General features: G+C 46.9%; 2 protein-coding genes across 2 annotated transcripts in view; one reads left to right on the top strand and one right to left on the bottom strand.

The window, feature by feature from the left end:
• LOC146179328 (sodium- and chloride-dependent glycine transporter 1-like) overlaps positions 1-15,377 on the bottom strand; it is a 33,741-nt gene extending 18,364 nt beyond the window's left edge. The window contains exons 1-7 of the mRNA XM_084579603.1: positions 15,355-15,377; positions 11,337-11,458; positions 9,416-9,547; positions 8,408-8,577; positions 4,287-4,471; positions 3,210-3,342; positions 2,383-2,517 (exon numbers count right to left, since the gene is read on the bottom strand). Coding sequence (XP_084435729.1) covers positions 2,383-2,517; positions 3,210-3,342; positions 4,287-4,471; positions 8,408-8,577; positions 9,416-9,547; positions 11,337-11,458; positions 15,355-15,377 — 900 coding nt within the window. The remainder of the gene's footprint in view (positions 1-2,382; positions 2,518-3,209; positions 3,343-4,286; positions 4,472-8,407; positions 8,578-9,415; positions 9,548-11,336; positions 11,459-15,354) is intronic.
• The window catches only part of LOC146179319 (G2/mitotic-specific cyclin-B2-like), a 234,298-nt gene that overhangs the window by 155,979 nt on the left and 53,216 nt on the right, over positions 1-25,103 (top strand). The gene's annotated exons all lie outside the window — the stretch shown is intronic.

Here is a 25,103-nt window from a genome sequence, read left to right on the forward strand (position 1 = left end):
TGATCTTTACGGGCCACTACCAGTCACTCCAGCTGGTAACCGTTGGGTCATCGTGGCTATTGACCACCTTACCCGCTACGCAGAAACATCTTCTTTACCTTCTGCGTCCGCACCGGACGTTGCGTCTTTCGTTCTGCACCATCTCGTTCTGCGCCACAGTTCACCTAAAGAATTACTCAGTGACCGTGGCCGTGTTTTTCTTTCCGAGACCATTGAAGCCCTTCTTCAGCAGTGCCGCATTGTCCACCGTTCTACCTCTGCCTACCATGCGCAGACAAATGGCATGACGGAACATTTTAACCGCACCTTGCGTGACATGCTGGCGATGTATATCGCGTCCGACCACTCAAACTGGGACCGGATTCTCCCTTTCGTCACGTACGCTTATAATACTGCCATACAAAGCACAACCGGCTTCTCCCACTTTTTCCTTCTATACGGCCGTGAACCCACCTCAACTATGGACACCTCCGAATCAACCACCGTCTCTCAAGCGGCAGCATATGCAGAAGAATGTCGCCAGTTGGCCCGATCATTCACAACCCAGAACCAAGGCCACCAGCAGTTCCTTCGCGCACCGTCTTGTCCAGCTCCTTCATACAGCACAGATTCCCTCGTGTGGCTTTGGGTTCCTGCCACCCCCTCCGGCCTCTCTATCAAACTTGCTTCCAAATATCATGGCCCATATCGGGTTATTTACCAGACCTCTGCGGTGAATTACGTTATAGAACCACTTGCACCGACACCGGATAGGCGTCGCCGCGGGCGTGAAACAGTGCTCGTTGACCGCCTCAAGCCCTGTTATGACCCGCCTGTTGTGTCGATGCCATGAGTCGGCAGGATGCCTCCTTTTTTTTTTCCCCGGGGATAATTGTAGTGTCACACCAACGCTCGGTGACTGTCGACGGTGACAAAGACGACACGCGTACGTCGAAAAGGCGTGTGCTACGAAGAAGACGGCAGACAAAGAAGAAGACGCAAGAGATTGACGCGATAGTTAAACGTTCCACAAGAACACCGACCCCACACCGAACGTACTCTTACACTATAAATTCATTCAAGCCTTATCTTCTATGCCAGCTTCCTTCAAGAGCAAAAATATTCATAATGAGCGAAAAAAAGCGCCGATATACGAAGTTTTATGCGTGGAACGTGTCCTCGAGGTAGGCTCAAGACGCCTGCGAAGTCACATGTACATCTCTTATGTCAAAATCGAAAAATGCGACAAAACATTAAATTATCAATTCCTTAACATACCCAGAAAAATTGCAGCAGACAATTTATGTTTCTCGGTGACATGCTGATTATTCCAAAGAAAGGCGAGAGCTATGGAGAACTTGTTGTTTCTTTATACTTGCTACTGAAAATCACACCATTTTCATCTTAATCTTGTGGAACATATATCAGGCTAAATACCAGGCACTTACTCTACATGTTTAAAGCACTGAGACGAAATTCTCACGTACCATACAGTTAAAAAGACGAGGGGTGTTCCATGAACACCGCCGCCAGTTATTAAACGGGGCCGCCACGTTTGTCACGGCCACGTCCATGCTCCATGCTTGAACGTCAAAACAGCGCAATGCCTAAACAACTCAGTTTTAAATAAATGATAGCGGCGCATCTTGTTGCTTCAAAGCTTGTTACAGCATAGATTTGCAAGTTGAGCGGAAAAATAGAAACGTTCCCCAGTTGCTGAGGGAGTGGAACACAACTTCCCTGTTGGGCGTCAGCTTGAGCTCGAAGGATTTTCTTAGTCGCGAATTCAAGCTCGGGCAAAAATAGGCAGTTCATGACATCATTAGATGCACATGGACTACGTTTTCCGCATTTCGCTGGTTACTTTCGGTTAGGGTGAAACGAATGCTGTGCGGGTTCAGTGGATGCGGATATGTGTCTGCAGAGCACAAGGTTATCAGGATGAAACAAGATCGCCGTGGAGGCATTTCAGTACAGGGGAGATTTCTCTACGCTGAATGTAATGCCCGTGAAGGCTTAAGAACAAGCCAACTCTAATTATTCCGGAGTGGCCATTACAAAGTGGGACAATCTATTGGACATCTCCACTTTCGTAATTAGAACCAATTAACGTGGTTTTCATCGGGCTTGCGGAACACCAGCCGAAGTTTTCTTTTGGCGCCAAGTTGTGACCCTGTTCACTCAGTGCGTTCACCTGAAGGGATACACAGTGTGCATACCTGATTATATTTGCACGCAGAATATGTAAAGATTTCTTCGGTCTGAAGGTACAAAAGTGATTTTCCGGGCTACATCCAGCATACTACAATCCAGGTGTCTTTAATGTGTTCTATACAGTTGTGTTTGTGAATTAAGTTACAGATCAACAAAGACAGGTTTTTTCGCGGGTACGATGGAAGTCACCTTGAACAGCACGAGCTTCTCCCATTGCGGGTAGAAGTAGTAGTAAAGGCCGTTTCCGGCTCCCTCCAAGGTGACCCCTCTGATGAGCAGCACGCCCAGTATGAAGAAGGGTGTGACGGCCGTGAAGTAAGAAACCTGCAAGGTAGAACAAACGGCAGGAGTTATCTCGTGCAACGTAGGCACACTGGGCCACAGGGTAGGAGTAAGAGGCTTTCCCGCTGTTCTCGTGTAGTGCAGGTTATCGGACCAACCGCTCTAAGAAACAGCCAAGATTCTTTATTTCAGTATATATGTACCAAGTGGGTAATAGCAGAATGCCAGGAATCTAACCAGCCCCTATATATAGCATTCATTAACTACGAGAAAACATTTGACTTAGTCGAAATTTCAACAGTCATGCGGGCATTGCGAAATGAGGGTGTAGATGAATCGTGTGAAAATACTGGAATAGATGCATTTAGTAGCTCCACAGCAACCATAGTCTTTCCTAAGAAAGCATCAAATTTTCCGTAGGAAAAGCTGTTAGCCAAGGGGACACCTTCTTTCCAGTATTATTTACTGTTGATCAGAGGAAGTATTCAAAGTCGTGGAATGGGAGCCAAGTGATAAGAGATGACAACCAATACCTCAGTAATCTCTGATTCGCTGGAGAAATTGCCCTACTAAGGGCCTCAAGGGACTAACTGGAAATAATAGAGAGATTTATCATATTATGATCCGCGATCCGCCACCGTGACCCTCTACCGCTCGTGGGTAGAGGGTCAGTGCCGCAGAAAGTGTCCCATGAAGACATATGTCATCGTGAAAGAGGCATGCCGAGAACTAACCTTTCCAGAGGACCGGACGCCCTTGAAGACGCAGAAGAAGACGGTTATCCAGGAAACTGCCAGGCCGATCACCAGTCCGGGCTGTACGTGACCCAGCTCGTGCACGCCAGAACTCACGCCCAAGACGTAGTTCCTTGGGCGGAACATGTGCTTTTGATCAGAGTAGGGGAGATATCTCACGCACAATCATATGGCGGCACCGCTTCCGATTACAGGATGCGCAGAAGGAAATAGCTAGGCCTTACTCACATTAGCTGCAACTAAAGAAACATGACGTAAAATCCGTCCCATAACCAATATACTGGAAAATACCTGCACAATAAGGAGGCTGCTTTGCAATTTCAGTTACTGAAGTCCTCCTATTGCTGTAAAGATTATTTATGGTTTGCTTTATTGGGTTTAACGTTCTAAAGCAACTCATGCTGTGGAAGACACCGTAGTGATCTACGGGTAATTTAGATCACCTGGTGATCTTTAACACGCACCGCGCCATGGACCGTTCTTTTCGCATACAGATCTTGTTAAGTCATAGCAGTGATTTGATAACAAGAAAAAAAAAAGAGTAAACCTGCATCTTCTCATTTCTGGCAATACGGTGGGCACCCTTCAGTCAACAAGAGAACACATAATGCTATGCACTGACAAGCGATATTGCGACCTGGCATAATTCTACACCTTGACATCAGCTAAAAGACACAACACAGAGAAAAGAAGCAAACAATGCCAGGCTTGAGTCTCTTCTCTGTGTTGTGTCTTCTGGCTCATTTTAAGATGAAACAGCACCAAATCGCCCAGTCATCAACCTTGTCGATAGTTCTACAGTCACATCTTATGTACGACGCGCTTATTGCTGATTTATCTTTACTTTATCGTCCGATTGCTTTCCATGAAGTCTTCTTAGTCTAGTAGATGGATGCGGAACATAACTTCCATGTCACCCGTTTGCAGCCCGTAACGTTGGAAGAAATCACACAGCACACGGGCGCATTTGAACCGCTAATTACGAAGCATCGAAACAGCGCCAGGTAGACATACCACGAAAGGCTGAAAGACATGAGCATTTCGACAGCGACCTACTCATAGAACTCTTCCGGGGCTGTGACAAGAAGGTCACTGCAGTTTCCAAAGGAGCTGTTGTAGACCTCCCTTGGAACGAGCACAGTGCCGTTGGCACCTCCCAACGCCACAGTGGTCGCCAGGTCTGTGCCATTCTTGTTTAAGTACATGCCGTAAAGTGTCTTGTTCACGTATTTGCAGGCTTTCTGCGTAAAGAGGCAGCAAACCGCACAAGGTTAGCGAGCGCTGTAAGTTTGGACGCGACCATTCATACCTCTCTGGAAGCAATTAAGAAAAAAAAAACTTTAGTAAACAACAAACTTTGAATGAAGCGAAAAAAGCACTAGAGGAAGAAAGAACTAATAACACGAAAGAGAAACGGAGCGAAAGGGAGGTAAAATATGCAGGTAGGAACGATGGAAAAGAAAGAAACCATGAAGGTACGAAACGAAATAAATAACGCACGAAATAAAGAAATTTGGCGTACTTCTAGGTCATTCCTAAGCCAGCTTATTGCGTTAGAAGCTATGTTGCTGACATGTTTCTTTCAGTGCAGCCCGATGTGCCCTTTGTCGCCTTTTTGTTGACATTTTTAGTCTTAGCACTCTTAACAGTTTGTGGGTCTAACGTACTGCCACCGCTCTGGGCCAAGTGATCAGAGCGCCCTAAATGGCAGCGCATTTACAAACGTGTCCGTGTAAGATAATCTCATGGTGTCACACACTGTGGATACAGGTCAGCGCTTGCCAATACACTCGATAACTCTTCTGTGACACGTGGTGAACGACGTAACACACCCCGCTGATTAATCAGCGCGCTCAAAAATGTCACCTGCCAGAGACCCTGCCAATGCGGCCACGAAATTTTATCGGTCAAGAGGTTGGAGACATCACGTGGCCTCCTGGCGCCGCACAGCCTGCCGATACCAGCCAGTGCTCAAGCGAGATAGTGATAGCACATCAACGTCGCGACTCTCTCCAATGCCAATGCCAGAGTCAATGCCAACTCGATCATGTCGCGTGGTATTATGACACCACACTTCCCACCGATTGATCAGGTCTTGAAACCTTTGCCAATTGCCCTCAGTCAGAACAACTGTCAAACTGGCCACAAGTTTCCTTATTGTTCGACACGGTGTTGACGTCACGTGGCCTTCTGACGTTGTACGCCCCGCCGACTGATCTGTGCTAAGAGATCAAACTCTCATAGTATATGAACCGGACAAAGAAAGAACTTAGTGAAAAAATAGAAATTATGAAAAACGAAATATCGTAGGGACGAAATAAATAAAGACAAGGGAAGAGTCGAGAGCAAGTGTTCCAGAGTTAGGTTAATGGTGGGATGCTTTTACTCGCGATGTAGAAGTCCCGTGCGTCATGGACCGTAGCGATATCACCGAATCCTAGCAAAGGTTGTCAGTGTTCTGCAATGAACGTTGCACAATTAATGCGGGAATGCGTATGCGGGAACGTGTCAATGAATAGTCTTCTATCCATTAGGTAACCTACAGAAAAGCAAACCACTCAAGCTTATGGTGGAGTTTTGAGTAAAAAATGGCGATAACTGATCTGAAAAGTGATTAACGGCAAAGCTTAGAATTTCTTTCCTCATTGCCACCACTCGCAAACAATAACGGCAGTGAGGTTTCAGGACGGAACTGAAAGGAAACGGTCATATCGTTACTCTCCCAGAGGTGTTGGATTTTATGTAGGTTAAGTTACCTCATGGTTCGTAGGTGCCTTATAGGGTGCCACAGGGAATTTTAAACCTTACAAGGTTTATAGACGTTACTCCCTATCTAAGGTTAAATGCCCCAAAGCGACTGAGGATATGACAGACACTGTAGCGAAGGGCTCCGGATAATTTGAACAAGTGGGATTCTTCAACGCACACAAACAGGGCGTAGAACATGGCAACTTGCTTTCAAATTTCACAGTAAACGCAACTATACCAGAATGGAATGAGCATTACTGCGCTACTCATTAGCATCTCTAGTGTTCTACCGTGGCGACATTTATTTTAATGAAAAAAGCGTTATGTCAACCACTGGCAATAAAACTCGCTGTCGTCCAGAAAAAAAATGGCATCCAGAAACCAGGTGGCGTCACAGCCGCAATACCTAGCACAGAATTTTCAACACCTCCACAGAGCTCACGGTAATAGTGACGTTGCGCGTAGAATGCAAATGAAGAAGTCATATGCAAAATCAAATAAACGCCGAAACATGATTTATATCAAAGATTTAAAAATATTTTGATTTCAATTTTTTTTTTACAAATTCTACGTTAAAGCACATGAAATTCGAAACCACACTCTTGGGCTGTTACTTGCAAACAGTATACCGACTAGTCCATGCAGAGCAAGCTTGCACATTCTGAACATGAAGTGCAGGTATAATTATGCGTATGTCATGTGGTCAATACACCTCGCGACAGAACTTCTATGAAACGTTATTCATTCCGCATTCGCAGCCCGTTGATCCTGAAGGGTCCGAACAAAAGCACTCGTATGTCAGGTTGATTGAGTCAGCCCGTCCGATAAAGAGAAGGGTGTCTTCTGAACTTAGTTTTAGGGGTTTATCTTCACAAAATGACTCAGCGTATAGAAGACAATGTTGTAGAAGGCTTCGGATAACTTAACCAGCTCTTGAAGAGCACTCGACAGAATTTTGAGCTCACTATTTTTTTCGCGGGATATCGATGTACTTGCTCCGATCAATTTTATAAACTTCGAAGTATTGTCCTGGTGTCCGACTTCCATTTTACGAATTAATTAAGCGCCCCGACAAAAACATTTACCTCACCGGAAAGAGTGGGAGGAAAGCAACTAAAAGGAGCAGCGCCTTTCTGGACTTACTGGAGTCCTACACGGAGTGGCCTTCCAAACCGTACCTAGTGAGCTTAGGGCTTTATTTACGCGATGTATTCTCTGAACCACATATATATAGCGATTTGAACAAAATAATGATTACGTCGCGTTCGGATTAAAAATAGGTTACGTTTGGCGTCTTCACGGGTTATATAAATATAGTACCTTCATTGCCTACCGCTCAGTGATGCGGTCGTGTCTCGCGAAGACGAACAGTTCAGGTGCTATTTCAGGCTCCAGGAAATGCTACGTTAGCCTTGGCGTTACCGTCAGCGTTCCGGCCAACTATTCCAGGCATTTTGTAGGTGGTAGCTGGCAGCTGACACGGCTCGGCACCTATTGCTCGGAAGTAACGCGACGTAACGCGACCAAATGACACGTGCAATTGGCGGCCATTCTCAACCTACGCTTCTCTATACAACAGGATAGGAACCGCCGCGATTTATGGACCCCTAGTCGGGAAGGTAACCATTGGGCTACGCAGGCTAGTTATTACAGTTTGGTTAAATAGTGGATTCATATTCTGGATGATATTTCGAACAGCCCGAAAGTGCACGACAACATAAAAACGAGTATGTATGAGTAAAGTGTGGCAAAATAGAGGCATGAATTATGAGACTAGAGATAGGGTGCACAAAAGACCGTCCGAAATTAACGCCATCGGGCCGTTCCTTTAAATTTGCAACTTAAGTATGTCTCCACAATTTCTTCCGCCAGCATAATTTGCGAGCTTGCTGTCTGCAACTATTATTATTTATTCACCGATCCAAAACAAAAAAAAATCTGGAAAGCTCATTAGTACACCTTTAAACGCATTGACATAGCACAGTACACGAGCGCTTTATATTTTGCCCTCATTGAAACGTGGCCGCAGCGGTCAGCACGGAACTCGTCTTCGCTTTTTCTATACGCCACCTCAGCAGCCACTGAGCCGCCGTGGTGGGTCTTCTGGAAATAATTCCGAAATAACACTAATATAGCCGATATTACTGCTATAAAGAGTAAAACGATAATTTGCAGTTATTTAGGTGGCTGCGTGTGCTCTATGGTGGCGGACATGTCACCCTAGTAAGAGATCTTCGAGACGCCATATATGATGCAGGCTGGAAAAGATTCAGTCAAGAATAATCACAGGTAACTAGAGATGCGGGCTACAGTATTTTTGCGGTTCGGCGGGTACAGGCGGTCGGAATATTGCTCATAGTAATAAGTTTGGAGTGCTGCCAGAAGCCCCATGGCGCTAACGAAAAAGAAGGAAGAGACAAGCCACCCACCAGCGCGCTGGACGAGTCGTAGCAGCGCGAGTCGGACCACGCGGGGTCGCACCGTGTCCAGGGAAGCTGCGCACTGAAGGAGTACCATAGGTAGTTGAGCGCGTACGACAGCAAGAGGTTGTAGTACATGCAGATGACGAAGCACGTGTACATCATGGCCCAGCCAACGCCTGCACATCGCCAAACATGGCGAGACGCGAAGAACAGCACAGTGATGGAAATTTTTGGGTTCCGATGTGACTTTCACAAGCACATTGCGATCCGACTGTTCAACCATTATGCACTATGCGATCATTGCACTGATATGGCAGATTACATCATGTATCCCTTCTCTCCGTGAATCCTATCAATCTGGGCTCGTCGCTTTAGATCGCTGCCATTACGTACTGTTGATCCAAGGCGCCGTGGTATCGATATTTAGAGAAATCTAAACAACTCTGTGTAGCATATTAAAGATACGATTCCGCTAAGCAATGAAAATTGTAACGAAGGGGAATGCAATGGAATTAGTGGTCAGTCTCTCTCAGGACGACGCTACAAGCGATGTCAGTGCGGTCAACCAGAGTGCGAAAATCTATGCCCTCTGTGGCGCCGGCAGTTTCTCGTCTTCATCGTATATATTAGGCAGCATTATTGAATGCCTGGACAAAGGCATACATGCAATGCTGCCATGCATGCCACTGCATATTCTAAACCTAAAGTTTAAAACTTCGTCTTCAGTCCGCAACTTCACGGAGTATATGCGCACATTGTGACATTTCCAAGCCAATAACTGTGCATTCACCTTATCAAATGTAATACTTAAATCAGTGCACATTAGACAATGAGGCACCGCATGAATTGAATAATTATACCGCATGCACCCAAGGCTCTGAATACTTCCAGACAAACCGGGCAACGAGCGCCCTCTGCGTTTATACTACCTATAAGTACTAGAGTTGTCTTCGAGGCCGTAAAGGTTAGGACTTGAACGGGCGAAAAATAGTTCGCCGATGTCGCAATGCTCACCCCTGGCAATGGGCACGCAGTCGAAGACCTGCGTAGCACCAGCGCTGCGGAACTGGCCCATAAGCATCTCCATGTAGAACATGGAGCGGCCCACCACCGTCATGATGATCAGGTAGGGCAGCAGGAATGCTCCTGCGTTGAGAAACGACATTAGTGTAAAAAAAAGCAACATTAGTGTAGAAAGATCCAACCAGTGCTAAAATATCTGCGTTATTCCTGCATGCTAGCATCAATAGAGGGATCTAGCACACCGTGATCCGCCACCGCGCGTTCCACTGCGCATGCCCAAATCAATTTGATGCCGATAGATGGCGCCACATACTGGATGTCAGCACATAGACCTGCCGCATTGGAACCAATCAGCTTGTACGCCCCGCCCACAAGCGGTACAGGGTCACGGTGGTGGATCGCGGATCACGGTATGCTGAATCTCTCAAATCGTGCAACTTCGCTTACACCTCTGTGTACTAAGACGGTGGCATCAATGCAGCAAATACTGCTGTTTACTGCCTGCCAGATATCAGAAAAAAAAATGTCCAAATCATTTAAAGTCCGAATTACTGACTAGCCTTAAAAACTACAAAAAAAAAAACTCGTATAACTAATTTTTAGCAGACAACTCCTGAAATATTTTGCCTGTGGATTTGAGATGAAAACCAAGCAAAAGCAACTATTTTTCTTGGTTTTACCAAACGCTTTGTTTTAGGCCACTATCGGGAATCTTAAAATCTTGAAAATCTGTTCGGACATTTTCGCAGCGCAACGAAGTAGCAATGGTGCTTCTTCACGTGCACCTCATTTGCGTTTTGAGGTGGCTTCACCACACTAACCCAGAGGTTCAGCTTCTGAAAATGCGATGGTTTAGTGCAATTTAAGAGAGCAAGAAGCACGCGCATCCAGGAGAAAGATATATTCGTAGTCGTTAGAACGGCGTGAATACATCCGATGATAAAAGTGAATGACTGGTGACGCGCAAATCACAGTCCGAAAGGGCGCTACTTACCGATTCGTGCTAAAAACCCATGCGCGCATCCAAAGGCAGCTGCTGGATGGCGCGAATTTAAGAGAAGCGACATTGTCATGTTCTTGGAATTTATTTTTATATTTCGGCCATACGGGACGTTTGACAGCCATCGCTCCTGCCATAGCGTGCGCTTCCGAGGTTCGCTGGCACCACTGCTCCACGCAATGCTATTTAGGGAGGTGTATTTTGACGAACGCTTTCTTCGCGGGTAGTTAGCCCCGTCCAAAGTAGCTGGTGCCAGCGCGACCATAGTAAGAGTTAACGCGCGTTCAACGTCGTGGTTCAGATGGGACCACGTTCTTGGTTAGAGTGATCAGTGATCCGAAGTGCCGAATCTACGAGGGTTGGAATAACGAAACGTAACTCTGCTTCCGCCTTTGTGCCGTTGATTAAGGGCCGTATGACACGCTGTCTCACATGTCGTGTATCCTCATGCTCAATGTTCGTGTCAACTCTTGAGAATAAAACCTTGAATGCCTTTCTCTCTCCAGTGAGGGGGCCTTGATGCTTACTTTCTATTGCTTTATCAAGTATCGATTTACGTCGGTAAACGAAATTTAACGTTTTTATAGACTTAGATGGCATAAAAAAATGCCTAAGAACAACGCAGAAAATTGCTAGAACGAAGAACTGGCAAAGATGCAGATCCTATGTAAAGACTGGACACTGAAATTATAGCCCATACATTTTTCCTGTAAAAATGAGTAATCGTGGATGCCTGGCCCCGATCTCACCCTCTGGATCTGTGTCCTACATAACGTACGCTTCGTCTATTGGCTATTTCTTGGCTGACGTAAAAAGTCGACCTAGGGATGCCAAGACTTTGGTCATTGCATTGTCGGATCGTGGCAGCCGTTCAGAGTAAGCGCACCTCCTGCACACGCTCTGCGTACTCACCCCCACCGTTGCTGTAGGCAACGTAGGGAAATCTCCAGATATTTCCCAGCCCGATGGACATTCCGGTGCTGGCCAGCAGAAACTCCACGTTGTTGGCCCATTTCTGACGCGGCACTTGAATGCTGGATGTCAAAGAGAAGGCAGGAGGAAGCAGAATGTGAGAGCTGGGTGCGAAAAACAAAATATCAAACTGCGTTGCACCCAGCAGCGCAGCGCTTTTAGTGGAGATTGCGGATCCCTTTCTCTAACTCGACTTCTGGAAAGGAAATACTGATGGAGTATGACAAAGAAATCAGGCAGTACCTGTGATTCAAGGACTACTAACACCAATATCGCCGAGCTGTGAACAGTAGCCTACATTTAAATGCACGGAATTTATACACGTGGTGCACATTTAGTTTCTTCGTAATTAAAAGTTCGGAATCATGAGGTGTAGCCTCAACAAATACTGCGGGGGTGGAGCTTGTTGGTGGAAACAAAGTGTGAAAAGTAGAGACAAACACATTTTGGTTGCCTCTATGATTGTTTCTAAAGGTATCTAGTGCTCCAGGACAAGTGATACACTCTCGGGTTTTAATACATATGCAACAAGTGGTTCATTATTGCAATATTCACACTAAGCGATTTCGGTTTCTTAAATCCAAGTGGCACAATGACGTCAGAAACGATAAAAATCATGACCACGTGGCCGGGTTCTGAAAGTCATGACTCATTTATTTTTTCGTTCTCAGCCCCCATACGCTGCCTTCGAAAGCTGGCCAAGTTCGTGGACCGGTGCAAAGGTATTCTCATTAAATTCAAATGAGCGAAAGACAGCAGCCTGTTCTCAAGCCAAGAGTTTCGCTTGGTCAAATCTCAGCCTTGCATATAGGTTTGTTCGCTTGGACCAATTTCAGCCCTTCTATTTGACTTTGCACACTACGCCGACGCCGATTCTTGGCAGATCGCTGTGTCGCTGGTCCGTAATCACGAGAGCCCATCAGTAGGCCGATATCCCTGGTGCTTCACTATCCGTGCCGTTCACGACCCGTAACCTTTCCTCTACGTGCCGCCCTAAGTCGCACCGCGACACGGCGCTGAGTCCTGTGGCCGATGGTTTGATATATCTGGTTCACTTTTCCCTGCTTTTTATTGCAAAAGCAATACTTCTCGCACTTTCAAGCCTTCGCGTGACCCGGCCGCAGTTACGCCTTACCCACGTGATGCTGTGACGTCCCACCCCACGTGACACACGGGCTGGCCGGAGCTGCCAACTTGGGTCTCTCGTTTCACATAGGACGGTTATGTCAGAATCAGCCTGCTAGGACCCTGGCATTCACGTTACCCCTATAGGCCCCTAAGACACGTTCATATGGGTTGGTTAATTAAAGAGGGGCTTTATATGTGGGCTGAGGCAGAAGAAAAAGAGAAGAACGCTCGGTCATCCGCAGCTAATGTTTTCGCTCAATATTTTCCCAGACCATCCATGTAATTGTTACGTGAGTGCTCTAAAATAATATCAGAGTATTCAGTATTTACCACGTCACAGCGTAGTACTCCCCAGTAATACGCCGCTGGTATGAGTCTCTTGCATCTGCTTACACTTCAACGCTGCTCATGTTGTTACGTGGTGACAAGAAAGAAGACGGCATAACATGGAGACAGGGTGAAAGATGATTTAATGGCTGGTCTAGCGCCAGGGCTCCTCTCGCGGCACTGCCGATCTTCTTCTTTACAACAATATTTACATAGCTCCACGAAGCAACTTCGTGTGGAATCGCTTTGATTGAAATGAACGTTTCGTTCTCTTTATTTAAAAAAATTTGTCATGATTTGCACAGGTTGTTGTTACTTGTGTATACACAGTGCGATGATTCTGCAAATACGAGCGTCAACCTGGGGAACTCTTCGTATTGCCTGGTGGACAGAGTAGCACCGGCATTTCCCACTCACGGTACTTACTCTCTGCGACGTGACCAGTTTATCCAAATTTAAATTACTTTATCCAGACTTTCATCACCCATTTAAAATAATTAAAATTGACTAAGGAGTCCACAAGTGACCCCGAGGAATCGACAACTACTGCCGCGCACCTGCAGCATTTGCCAGCAGACCAGCTGGTCATGCCAATATACCAGTGACGCTTTCCGCGTACGTTATGCGCATCTTACCATGTGAAAAAATTTTGAGTTCAGATACCTGCTATCAAAATTATACTCAATGACTGATTGCATTCGCTAAAGCTTGCGCACTCTCTGTATATTTGCTGACATTGCGCACACGAACCACGCGGTCAATGTTGGCCTACTAGTCGAGGAAAGAGGCCGGGACTAGCTAAGATTCGATCGGCATTTACCGCTGAGTGTTGATGTGAGAACATACGATATGTATAGCCCTGTTTCGTTTGTTCGTCATTCGAATAAAATACTGAAAAAAGCTAGTTAGGTCGTAGTTTAATTAGTGTGAAGGTTTCGTTCGGTTGACGGCGACCGCCGATTCATGAGTTGCGGTGTGGTGTTATTTCACTAGTATTTTCTGCTATCGTTGTCAACATGGTACGTTATTACACTACCGCGCTGACCATGGGTCACAATCATGAGAACGAGCAACTAACGGTTTTTAGAGCTCAATTCAAATATCTTTGAAAAGTTTGTTGGGTGAGGCGGCTGACTTTACAAACTAAGAAAGCCAATAACGTGCTTTTCATATACTCTCACAACTTGCTGGCTTCTCAGGAGTCAAAAGTGCACATATATTTCTGTTTATTTAATGAGGATGCTCTTGCGGTTCGTCAACACCGTATATTCACAGCTGCTGTACACTTTCACGATGCGAGGTAGCTGTAACAATCGACCCGTGCCTATCGCGGTATGATAAAAGAAGGTATACAGTCTTAAAGCAACGCCAGATGCTTTGTAGAGGTGGATAAAAATATTACAAGGGTTCAACGCTGATGAAACAAATATTGAGCGAGAGCATTAGCTGCGGGTGACCGAGCGTTCTTCTTCTCTTTTTCTTCTTCCTCAGCCCCACATATAAAGCCCCGCTTTAACCAAGCCATATGAACGTGCCTTAGTGGCCTATAGGGGTAACGTGAATGCCAGGGTCCTAGCAGGCTGATTCTGACATAACCGTCCCATGTGAAACGAGAGACTCAAGTTGGCAGCTCCTGCCAGCCCGTGTGTCACGTGGGGTGTGACGTCACAGCGTCACGTGGGTAAGACGTAACTGCGGCCGGGTCACGCGAAGGCTTGAAAGTGCGAGTAATATTCCTTTCTCAATAAAATGAAGGACCTTGGGCCGAGGGCAGCCATATATTAGGCGATAAGTCATTTCTATTTCCATCGTGAGTATCGCGCTTATTTCGAGATGTTAGTGAAGGCACAATGACGATAGACGGTGCGCATGCGTAATGAACATGCAGCAGCAAAGTTGGATATAGTGGACGATAACCGGAAAAAACAAGAGCGCTGCTTCAAACGCCGGCCTCAAGGAGCGAAGAGGAAGGCCAGTATGCGTTTGACCTTGCCGGTTATTGGTGCATCGTGTCAATCCACTTTAACGGCGTAGATTCCCGTGAGACGACTGAGAATATTGTTCAACTACACCTTACGCATGCCTTGCGCCCTCTCATCCCCGTAGAGCAAAACATACAAAATCAACAAAATATGTGCTCTTATGCGCAGGGCAGATGACGTCGTCATAGCGGTTGTATGCTGCGACGGTACAACGCTGACACTACGTGCGCAGAGACCATGCCAGAGTTTACTTTCCCAGAAGTTGAACTGAGAGCAGCCAGGACAGCTTCAACACAGAAATTAGGTAAAACTGTACGACAGCTATCAGTACCCTTATAGCGTATCGGCGTTAATTTTGCCATCCGCAATATATCGCTAGTCCTTCGCTTTGTTAGCGCCTGGCTATAGCATGCAATATGGCGTCGACATCTGAGTAGGCCTATCATCTTTGTCCCAGTGCCCCACGCGAAGCACAACCGAGCAATGTGAACGCCCCATCACATTAATGACACTTGGCCTACCTGTCTGCGGTTGCTGCGGCCATTTCGACGAAATTGGCTCAGTGGTTCGGCGGCTGTGGAATAGGGGACTGGCCTGGCTCAGGTTCGTGCTCACTTCTTCTGATCCTTCCGCGCACTGGCCCGTGTTCGCGTGCCAAGGCAGCCGATGCTGATGCTGATGTGGCCCTTCCCTTTGTACCCTGGGATCACAGCGTACTGAATCGGGCCGCTGTAGAAATATATATAGAGAAAAAAAAAGAAAGAAAAAAGGAAGAAAACATTGTCGAGGCCTAAATCAGCACTGTTCTTGTTGAAGAGTCTGTCACCGGGCTTCCAGGGTGATAATAAGAGGTCACTGCAGAAGCGGCATTGGGAAAACGCGAAAAAATTAGTACTGCTGTAAGTTTGTTCACTCCTAATCGATGACTTTCTGCGTGTACTGCATGCACTCTGTTAAGATCCGAAAGCCACCCTCCGACCTCCAATGCTACCACTCCACGATGTGTGCTTTTTCTGAGTGGGATGTCATTTTCTCGCGGCAGTCAGGGTAGAGTTTGACGCCGTCTTCTGGTCGGCTGGCCTGTGACGTCAACAACCCGCTGGCGTGTCGTCACATACCTCATGACGCCACCGATGTATGACGTCATATCACTCATGACTATGACAGTGTGTCAATGCCGTCAACCTATACTCGGGAGGACCTTTTTGAAATATTGTTCATTTTAATCTCTCTTTCCCTACTTACTGTCGTCGTTGTTTCGCTCAGCGTCCTACGGCGTCTGCGAATTACCAAACCGGGCTGACGAGCTCGGCAGAGTACGCTACATTGGGATTGTACTCTGCCGAGCTCATCGTCCACCCGGTTTATTATCTCTCCGTGTCTAGAGTAAGGACGCCGTAGGGCACTGAGTAAAACGACGACGGTAGTAAGTAGTTAGCGCTCTCGGCTGGGAGCCATAGGTGTTGTATTTCGACTGCTGCCGACAACACGATTTTTTTTTCTTTTCGACGCAAATGTTTCCTGGTCGCGAAGCATGCTGCAAGGTGAAGTCACTGGATGATGCCGTCACGAGGGTACCAATTTTCTGTGACACATTTCGCGGACATATTAGCGCCAACCTAATCAAGTAACGCTTTTGCTTACAAAAATAAGCTAGGATTAAGCGTGATGCCTCACACGCCGCTACCGCTGGCGAACCTCCACTGACGCCGATACTTGCTTGCTGTAGGAACCACTTGTGTGCTCTGAATCTTGGAAATTTAGCCAACGCAGTTGCCGGATTCAAACTCAACTTATCACAAAGTGTTTTTTGCTGCCTATGCGTCGCGTAACCTAGCGTGCAGAACCGAAGCGAGGGAAGAGCTACCGTCTACACTTTGCTGTGTCACATGACGGCACATTTTGCATTATACTTTCAATTATATACATATGACGACTTAGACGCCGTTGTTCTGTGGCGCACCCTCCTAGCAATTTTTCCTCCACTATATGACGGACGTGCCTACAGACAAGACAAAATCTGAAATCTGACTGTCTTAATCTTTGCTAAGTACAGTTCCAGGCGACTGGCTTCCTCTTTATGAGCTATCTTTGTGAATCTCAAAGCAAGAACTTTCATAGAACTGTGTGAATTGAGTTTGGGAGCATAAAAAGAAGCATTGGGGTAAATTTGAATAAAGGGCAACGTTTATTATTTGAAAAAAACTCGACCAACGATTACGATACTCGGTATAGCGAAATTTGAACGCTGCACGTTACGTTGCGCCATAACTACAGTGGCGTGAGCGATTGTTACGACCAAGCATCCGCATTTGCGCGCTCTATTGTTCGCCTGTGGGCATGGATAAGTGCTGTGAATATGTGGTGATGGTCCAATGGCTCTAAGTGAGCCTGTTTCCAGGAATCCTGTTTTGTAAGCCTGTTTTGCTTTGTGGACAACCTGCAAATGCCAAATTGACCCTGTCAAGAGAACGTCTGGAAAAACACAAAGAAACGTCCCCCTGTGGGAAAATGCAGGAAGTGCTTTCTTTCTTTTGTTCACCCTTCCAGTCGAGAAGCCCTATCGTCCAGTGAGGAATGCCTACTTTCCAAAGGAGACGACAGAGTGACATGTCCGCTGACGTGCAGGACAAGAAAGGAGCATGACGCATACAGCCATTAAGTGATTTCCCAGGAATGCAGGAAAGATTTGCAATTGTCGAAAACGGACAATGCTGGGAGCGTATGCGGCGCCCACGTGCACTTGGGTTTCTGAGAAGTAAACCCACTTGTCAGAACCAGCCTGTGGTTTCTTTGCTGAAGAATAGAAATGTACCTCCTCTCCTCGCCGTTCCCAAGCTTTTCCCGCCAACAAGTGATCACGCCCAACGAATTAATGCCGGACCAGTCAGTGCTTCAGACCATCAGTGCAGTGATGTGTTCGATTGGATGCCGATATCTGAGGGGCGTGCCCTGGATTTGGTTGGTCAGCATCTTCAGAGAGGGGCTGGACATAGGGGGTTTTAAGGACGCTGCAGAGCACGAAATGTCGCTCTGGGCCCTGGGTAAACGGCTCATCCAGTCGCTTCTCGCTATGAACTCTTAACGCTTGCCATTTTGCTGATGTACCCTTCTTTTTCGTGTAAATAATCTTGTAAATAAGTTTCTCAAAGTGCCATTAAACCTGCTTGTACATATTTCACCAACTTCGAAGATTCAATCCTACTTCAACCCCGAGTCTCTGCACGCTACCAAGTGAAGGCCGGGTCGACGTAGCCCCAGCGTCACGACAACTGGTGACCAGCGTTGGGATCTGAATCTACAAGCCACAACATCTGATGACTGGAGGTGGGATCTGGATCTACAAGCTACAACATCTGGTGATTCGAGGTGGATCAGAATCTACAAGCCACAACATCTGGTGATCGGAGGTGGCATCTCAAGCAACAAGCAGGCGCAACAATCGGCCAACAAGAGAGCAGCTCGGAACGTCGATCGCATGTGTGGGTGAGTGCTTGGCTTTTCTTCTGATGTGGACCAGGTTCTAGAACAGGGTTAGATTTTAGAACTGGTAAAAAGTGTTGAAACGCCTTTAGGTTTGGTAGTTTGCACAGTTGTTTTGGAAGTAGCCGACACTCGGAGCGATCATGGACCTACAAAAGCTGCAGAAACCGGAACTGTTGCAATTGTGTGAGGAATTGGGAATTGATACAAGTGGTTTGGCACGAAAACCTTTGATTATAAAGGCAATCACAGATTTGGGAGCCGATGATGAGGAGCTCAGTGAAGCATGGAACCTCATCGGTCAAAAAAAGGAACAGCTCAGACAGCAGAATGAGAGGGAAAAAGAGGAAAGGGAGCGCGAACGTCAGAGGGAAAAAGAGGAAAGGGAGCGTGAACTTGAGAGGGAAAAAGAGGAAAGGGAGCACGAACGTGAGAAGCTTGAGAGAGAAGCAAAAAAGCGGGAGCTAGAAATTGAGCTCCGGAAATTAGAAGCAGAGTTGAGCAAGAGGTCGGGCAATTGTCCCCAGCTAGCGGTACCTCTTCTCAACAAGGAGGCAGATTTCAAGATGTCAAAGTACATGCAGCCATATGTGATATCAGGGGATATCGGTCTGTATCTGGGTAACTTTGAGCGAACTTGCGAAGAACTGTCCTTCCAGCGAGACACGTGGTCTCAGAGATTATTGACGGTTCTGCCCTGCGAGGCAGCGGAGGTTGTCGCGCGGCTAAACAAGGAGGACGCGGACAACTACGAGAAGGTCAAAGCTTGCCTTCTGATTTTCGGAGACAGAGATGTGCAGGCCTTAACACGTTCAAAGGCGCGAGAACTAGCTACACTGCTCATACCAGAAAATTCCACAGCGGAGGAAACGGCAGTTAAGACAGTGGTCGATGCGGAAGATAGCGGGTCAGAAAACTCTGAGAGCGAGGCATCTCAGATAAGTCAACTTGAAAGTGAGCTTGATGAGACGCGGAATGAGGACGTTCTTGAGAGTAACCTCTTGCCGCCAGTCTCTAGTAATCTCACGAGACTTCTAAGTGGAACCCGAGAGGACTTAGCTATGGAGCAAGCCAATGATCCCAAGAATAAGCTCGAAGTACAGTGGGAAGGACCTGCTAAAGTCGTTGCAGAGCTTTCTAACACTAACTACGCAGTGAAAATCCCCGATAGGCGTAAAGCAGTGCGCATTTATCATTGCAATCTTATGAAGCCTTATGTGCAGAGGGAAGCCGTGGTAAATCTAACGTTAAACCTTCCCGAGGAGATGGGGGACAACTTGATTTGCCTCAGCGGAAAGGGAAGCAACGCTCAGGAGCTTCTCAAAAAGACGGAGCAGAGAGGAGAACTAAAGAAATCCCAGCTGTCCGATCTGGGCGAGATAATAACAGAGTTTGAGGCCTGCTTCGTGGACAGGCCAGGCAGAACTGATTTGACTGAGCACGATATTGAGCTGACTTCAGACGTGCCAGTGCGATCAAGGTGCTACCGATTTTCTCCAAGGCAAAGAGAAATTCTGGATAGGGAAGTAACTCGCATGCTGGAATTAGGAGTAATAAAACCCTCGGAAAGCGATTATGCTTCGCCTATGATCTTAGTAGAAGCTCCAGGTAAAGACCCTAGGCCTGTGGTAGACTACCGAAAGCTAAATTCTCTCACCAGGGATCAAGTGTATCCTATTCCGAATATTGAGGAGAGAGTAGAACAGGTCAGTAGAGCGGCATATGTGACTACGCTGGACCTTACTCGAGGATACTGGCAAGTACCGCTCACTGAACGCGCCAGCAGATACGCGGCTTTCGTCACTCCGACGGGCAGCTACCAGCCAACAATGATGAGTTTCGGGCTCAAAAATGCTCCATTTTGTTTTTCCCGACTCATGGATAGGGTTTTAAAGGGGTGTGAAACATTCGCAGTGCCTTACTTAGATGACATTGCGGTTTTTTCCGACTCATGGGCGGACCATATGGTACATCTAAGAGCTGTACTGAGCCTTTTGCGTCAAGCTGGACTAACCGTAAAGGCCGAGAAATGTTGCCTGGCAAGGGCGACCGTGGACTACTTGGGTCACAATGTAGGTCAAGGTTTCAGGAAACCCAGCGAGGTTAAGATCTCTGCGGTAGCAGACTACCCGCGGCCGAGCACGAAGACGGAAATTCGAGCATTCCTGGGTCTGACTGGATACTACAATCACTACATCCCTAACTATTCAGCTTTGGCCGACGCTCTCCGCAAGACAGAACCGACAAATGTAGTCTGGGACGAACAAAAGGAAGCCTCCTTCGTAAACCTGAAGGCTGTGCTGATTAGCCGTCCGGTATTGCGAGCTCCAGACTATGGCCGAGAATTCACGGTCCAGTGTGATGCCAGTGATCGAGGGTTAGGTGCTGTTCTCTGCCAGAGAGATGACGACGGTAATGAGCACCCCGTGCTCTACTTGAGCAGAAAACTGAGTTCTAGAGAGAGGGCTTATTGCGCGTCAGAGAAAGAATGCGCTTGCATTGTATGGGCCATTCAAAAATTGCAGTGCTATCTTGGAGGGGCCAAATTCACCGTAGAGACGGACCATTGTCCCCTGGCTTGGCTGCAAACTGCGACATCGAAGAACAGTCGCCTTCTTAGGTGGAGCTTGATTTTACAGCAGTACAATTTTGAAATAAGATACAAAAAGGGGAAGTTAAATGGGAATGCGGACGCGCTTAGCCGCTCTTTCTAAGCGGTCCGAGATGTTCCTCACCATGTATCCAAATTGATAATCAGGTTTTTTTTTTTTTCGTGCGCTTGTATATGTGTGGCTATGTAAAGCAGCACGTTTGGTTTTCTAGGAATACGTGGGTCCTGAACGTCTTGAGAGTGGGCTTTTCTCGAACAACAATGGCAGTTTTCTTTTAACCTGGTCTCTTCAGACGGGAGCCGAGTGCTTGTTTAGACATGTGGTTGAGTTTCAGACAGCTCGAGCAAATTGGCCTACAACAATCAAGACAACGCGACAAGCAACAGCGAGCTTCAAGCGTTCACGTGCAGGCCATTAAGTCGTCTCTTCATGCAGCAGCTGGGACTGCTGCCCTCCGAGACTCTTCTGGCGGGGGAGGAGGCTGTTACGACCAAGCATCCGCATTTGCGCGCTCTATTGTTCGCCTGTGGGCATGGATAAGTGCTGTGAATATGTGGTGATGGTCCAATGGCTCTAAGTGAGCCTGTTTCCAGGAATCCTGTTTTGTAAGCCTGTTTTGCTTTGTGGACAACCTGCAAATGCCAAATTGACCCTGTCAAGAGAACGTCTGGAAAAACACAAAGAAACGTCCCCCTGCGGGAAAATGCAGGAAGTGCTTTCTTTCTTTTGTTCACCCTTCCAGTCGAGAAGCCCTATCGTCCAGTGAGGAATGCCTACTTTCCAAAGGAGACGACAGAGTGACATGTCCGCTGACGTGCAGGACAAGAAAGGAGCATGACGCATACAGCCATTAAGTGATTTCCCAGGAATGCAGGAAAGATTTGCAATTGTCGAAAACGGACAATGCTGGGAGCGTATGCGGCGCCCACGTGCACTTGGGTTTCTGAGAAGTAAACCCACTTGTCAGAACCAGCCTGTGGTTTCTTTGCTGAAGAATAGAAATGTACCTCCTCTCCTCGCCGTTCCCAAGCTTTTCCCGCCAACAAGTGATCACGCCCAACGAATTAATGCCGGACCAGTCAGTGCTTCAGACCATCAGTGCAGTGATGTGTTCGATTGGATGCCGATATCTGAGGGGCGTGCCCTGGATTTGGTTGGTCAGCATCTTCAGAGAGGGGCTGGACATAGGGGGTTTTAAGGACGCTGCAGAGCACGAAATGTCGCTCTGGGCCCTGGGTAAACGGCTCATCCAGTCGCTTCTCGCTATGAACTCTTAACGCTTGCCATTTTGCTGATGTACCCTTCTTTTTCGTGTAAATAATCTTGTAAATAAGTTTCTCAAAGTGCCATTAAACCTGCTTGTACATATTTCACCAACTTCGAAGATTCAATCCTACTTCAACCCCGAGTCTCTGCACGCTACCAAGTGAAGGCCGGGTCGACGTAGCCCCAGCGTCACGACACGATGTGCATACATCTGTTTCGTCAAGGGCAGCGTTCCACAGTGGATGGATGGATGGATGGAATATAGGAGCGTCCCCTTTGAAACGGGGTGGTACCAGTAGCTATCACGCTCATTTTTCTCCCTATATCTTAATTATTGAGTTAGATCGGTTAACTAAACCATCATTCTATTTATTAAATTTTTGTTTCTACATTACTATCATTATGTCACTTCTCTGCTTTTAAGCCACCAATCTTCCAGTCGTTTTTTGCTAGTTTCCACCGCCGGTTTATTCACCCGGCCACTGGTATCTCTAAACCCCAGAGCTTCAGGAACAGTGACTGCGCCTGCGTCGACTTCCGAATGGATACCATTACATTCGAGTATAATATGGTCAATTGTTTCATTGGAGTTACCACATACAGCACATGCGTCATCTTCATTGTTAAATTTCTTTTTGTAGCTGCGTGTTCTAAGGCACCCTGATCTAGCTTCAAAAAGTAGGGCACTGCCGATTGAGTTATCAAAGAAAGCTTCCTTCCTGGTCTGAATTTTCCACTTTCGGTATAATCCCACACTCTATTTCTTTTCCATCGAATTTATTCAATTTTTACCTTCTGTGTTTTTCACCTGTTGCTTAATGCTCTTTATTTCTCCGTCCTTGTGACTAGCATACTTACTAGTTAGTTTCCTAGTTCTTTTCCTCCATTGTGAGTCAACGCTTTTTAAGTACAGTATTTAAATACTTTAGCTGCCCATCTGTTACTGTCCAATTTCCTCAGGCGTCCCTCATATAATATTTTACTCTGAGCTTCCCGTACTTCGAAAGATGTCCAGCCCATATCTTCCTGTATCGGCTCATTTGTGGTTTTGCCGTGGGCACCTAGTGCTAATCGTCCAAAGGCTCTCTGATATATTTCTAATGTCGACTGTACCTCTGATTTTAGGCACAAAACCGCATTTCCGAAAGTAAGTCCGGGCACCATAATTTCTTTCCAAATACCCCTCAAAACCTCATACCTGTTGTATCCTCACAATGCCCTGTGCTTCATTATCCCGGCATTTCTTCGCCCTTTGGCCTTAAGTGTTTTCGGTTGGGCAGCGTCACCTAGCGGCCGATAGTAGGAATTTCACGAAGGCAGCGTCAGATCGTAATTGAGAATAAATATTTATGTATAATTGATTGAATGAATGGCTTGATTCTCAAAGCTAGAGGCAAATCGGATAAGCTTTATGTAAACGAACGACACTGCAGCAACGCGCGCTATTTCTTATTGCTTCTGTAGCGCAGTGTATTAGCGCTAAATTTTTGAACGCGAAAAGCGGCAACTGAAACCAAACTTGTTCTGTTTTTTTTTTTCTCTCTCTTTTTTTTGGCACACTCTACTGAATATTGCTGAACAAAATCTGAGGGAGCGGGGGGGGGGGGGGGAGGGCTGCATAAGCTTGTTAGGGTCCATTCATCAAACTTTCCAAGATTGCCGCGTTTTGCATGACCATGGTAAGTTGCCCGAGGTTGATAAGAAGCTTTCGTTCCAGGTCACTTTTCAAAGCGGCAGCTTTAAGGACCCCATTCACCGCAGATGACAAGGCCGCGCAGTGGCTGGCTGAACGTAGGGTTGCCTAACATCACGGTTGGCAGATACCAGAACCCTTGCATTCACGGCTTCCCTAGGTCCCATAGATACGTTTATACGGCTTCCTTAAAGTGGGGCTATATGTTGTATGTGGGAAGGTAGTAGGGAATCGTCGTCCTTAATTGCACTCGTTGCGTTGTCATGAAGGTCCACCTCGTTAGCTCAATGCCACGATGGCGCTGCAGGTCGTCTTTGCGTAAGATGCCACTCACTTTTGTGGGGCCATCACGCGGTGGCCCCCTTGTCCTGGTGGGGCCCTCACCTCGAACTAAAAAGCTCTCCCAGACCCCATTTAGCCCTAGGGGGAGGGACCTTGCCGGAGGTGTTGAATGGATGATGATGGGCTGATGAGTTATGTGTGACTCTGGGGCACGGCACTTCCGGGTGTCAATCCCCCTCCCCATCTGACAACGGCAAGGTAGCCTACGCTGTCGCGTCGTACCCTTAAAGGCGAGGCTAAGTGTCGCCCATAATTTTTCCGTTTGCAATAAGGTGACCACGCAGGGCAGCCGATCCCGGATAGACTTGAACGTCTCCTTTAACTGCTGGACGCCGAGGGACGCGAAGGTGTCCCTCAGGATCTTTACCGTGCATTCAGTTTGCCAGACTGCCAGAGACATCTGTGTTCGTAGTGACCATAGCGGGCTGTTGAGAGCCGAGCGAAATGTTGCGCACCAGTTGGGTTCCAAGGGAAGGAAAGCGTAGCAGGGGGAGGCAGAAAGTTAGGTGGACGGATGAGGTTAAGAAGTTCGCAGAGATCAAGTTGATTCAGCTAGTACAAGACCGGGTTAATTGGAGGAATAGAAGCCTTTGCCTTGCAGTGAATGTAATCCGGCTGATGATGCTGACGATGATGGTAATGATTATGATGATGACGACAATATTTTGACTGTAACAACGCCTTTGTTCGTAGTACCCGAGCGTTCGTTATAACGATGGCCGTTGTAAGTGGGCTCGACTTCCATATGTCACCAACGTATTTTGTCTATAAAGGCCGGCTTGGCGGCACATTTATTATGGCGAAGGAGACGAACTTCACGAAAAGAGAATTAGGCACATGGTGTTACGGTCTTTTGTGCACGGTTTAACTTAAA

This window comes from Amblyomma maculatum, chromosome 9 (genome assembly GCF_055883805.1).
Source record: "Amblyomma maculatum isolate TAMU_Amacu chromosome 9, ASM5588380v1, whole genome shotgun sequence".
In the NCBI taxonomy this organism is placed as follows: Eukaryota; Metazoa; Arthropoda; class Arachnida; order Ixodida; family Ixodidae; genus Amblyomma; species Amblyomma maculatum.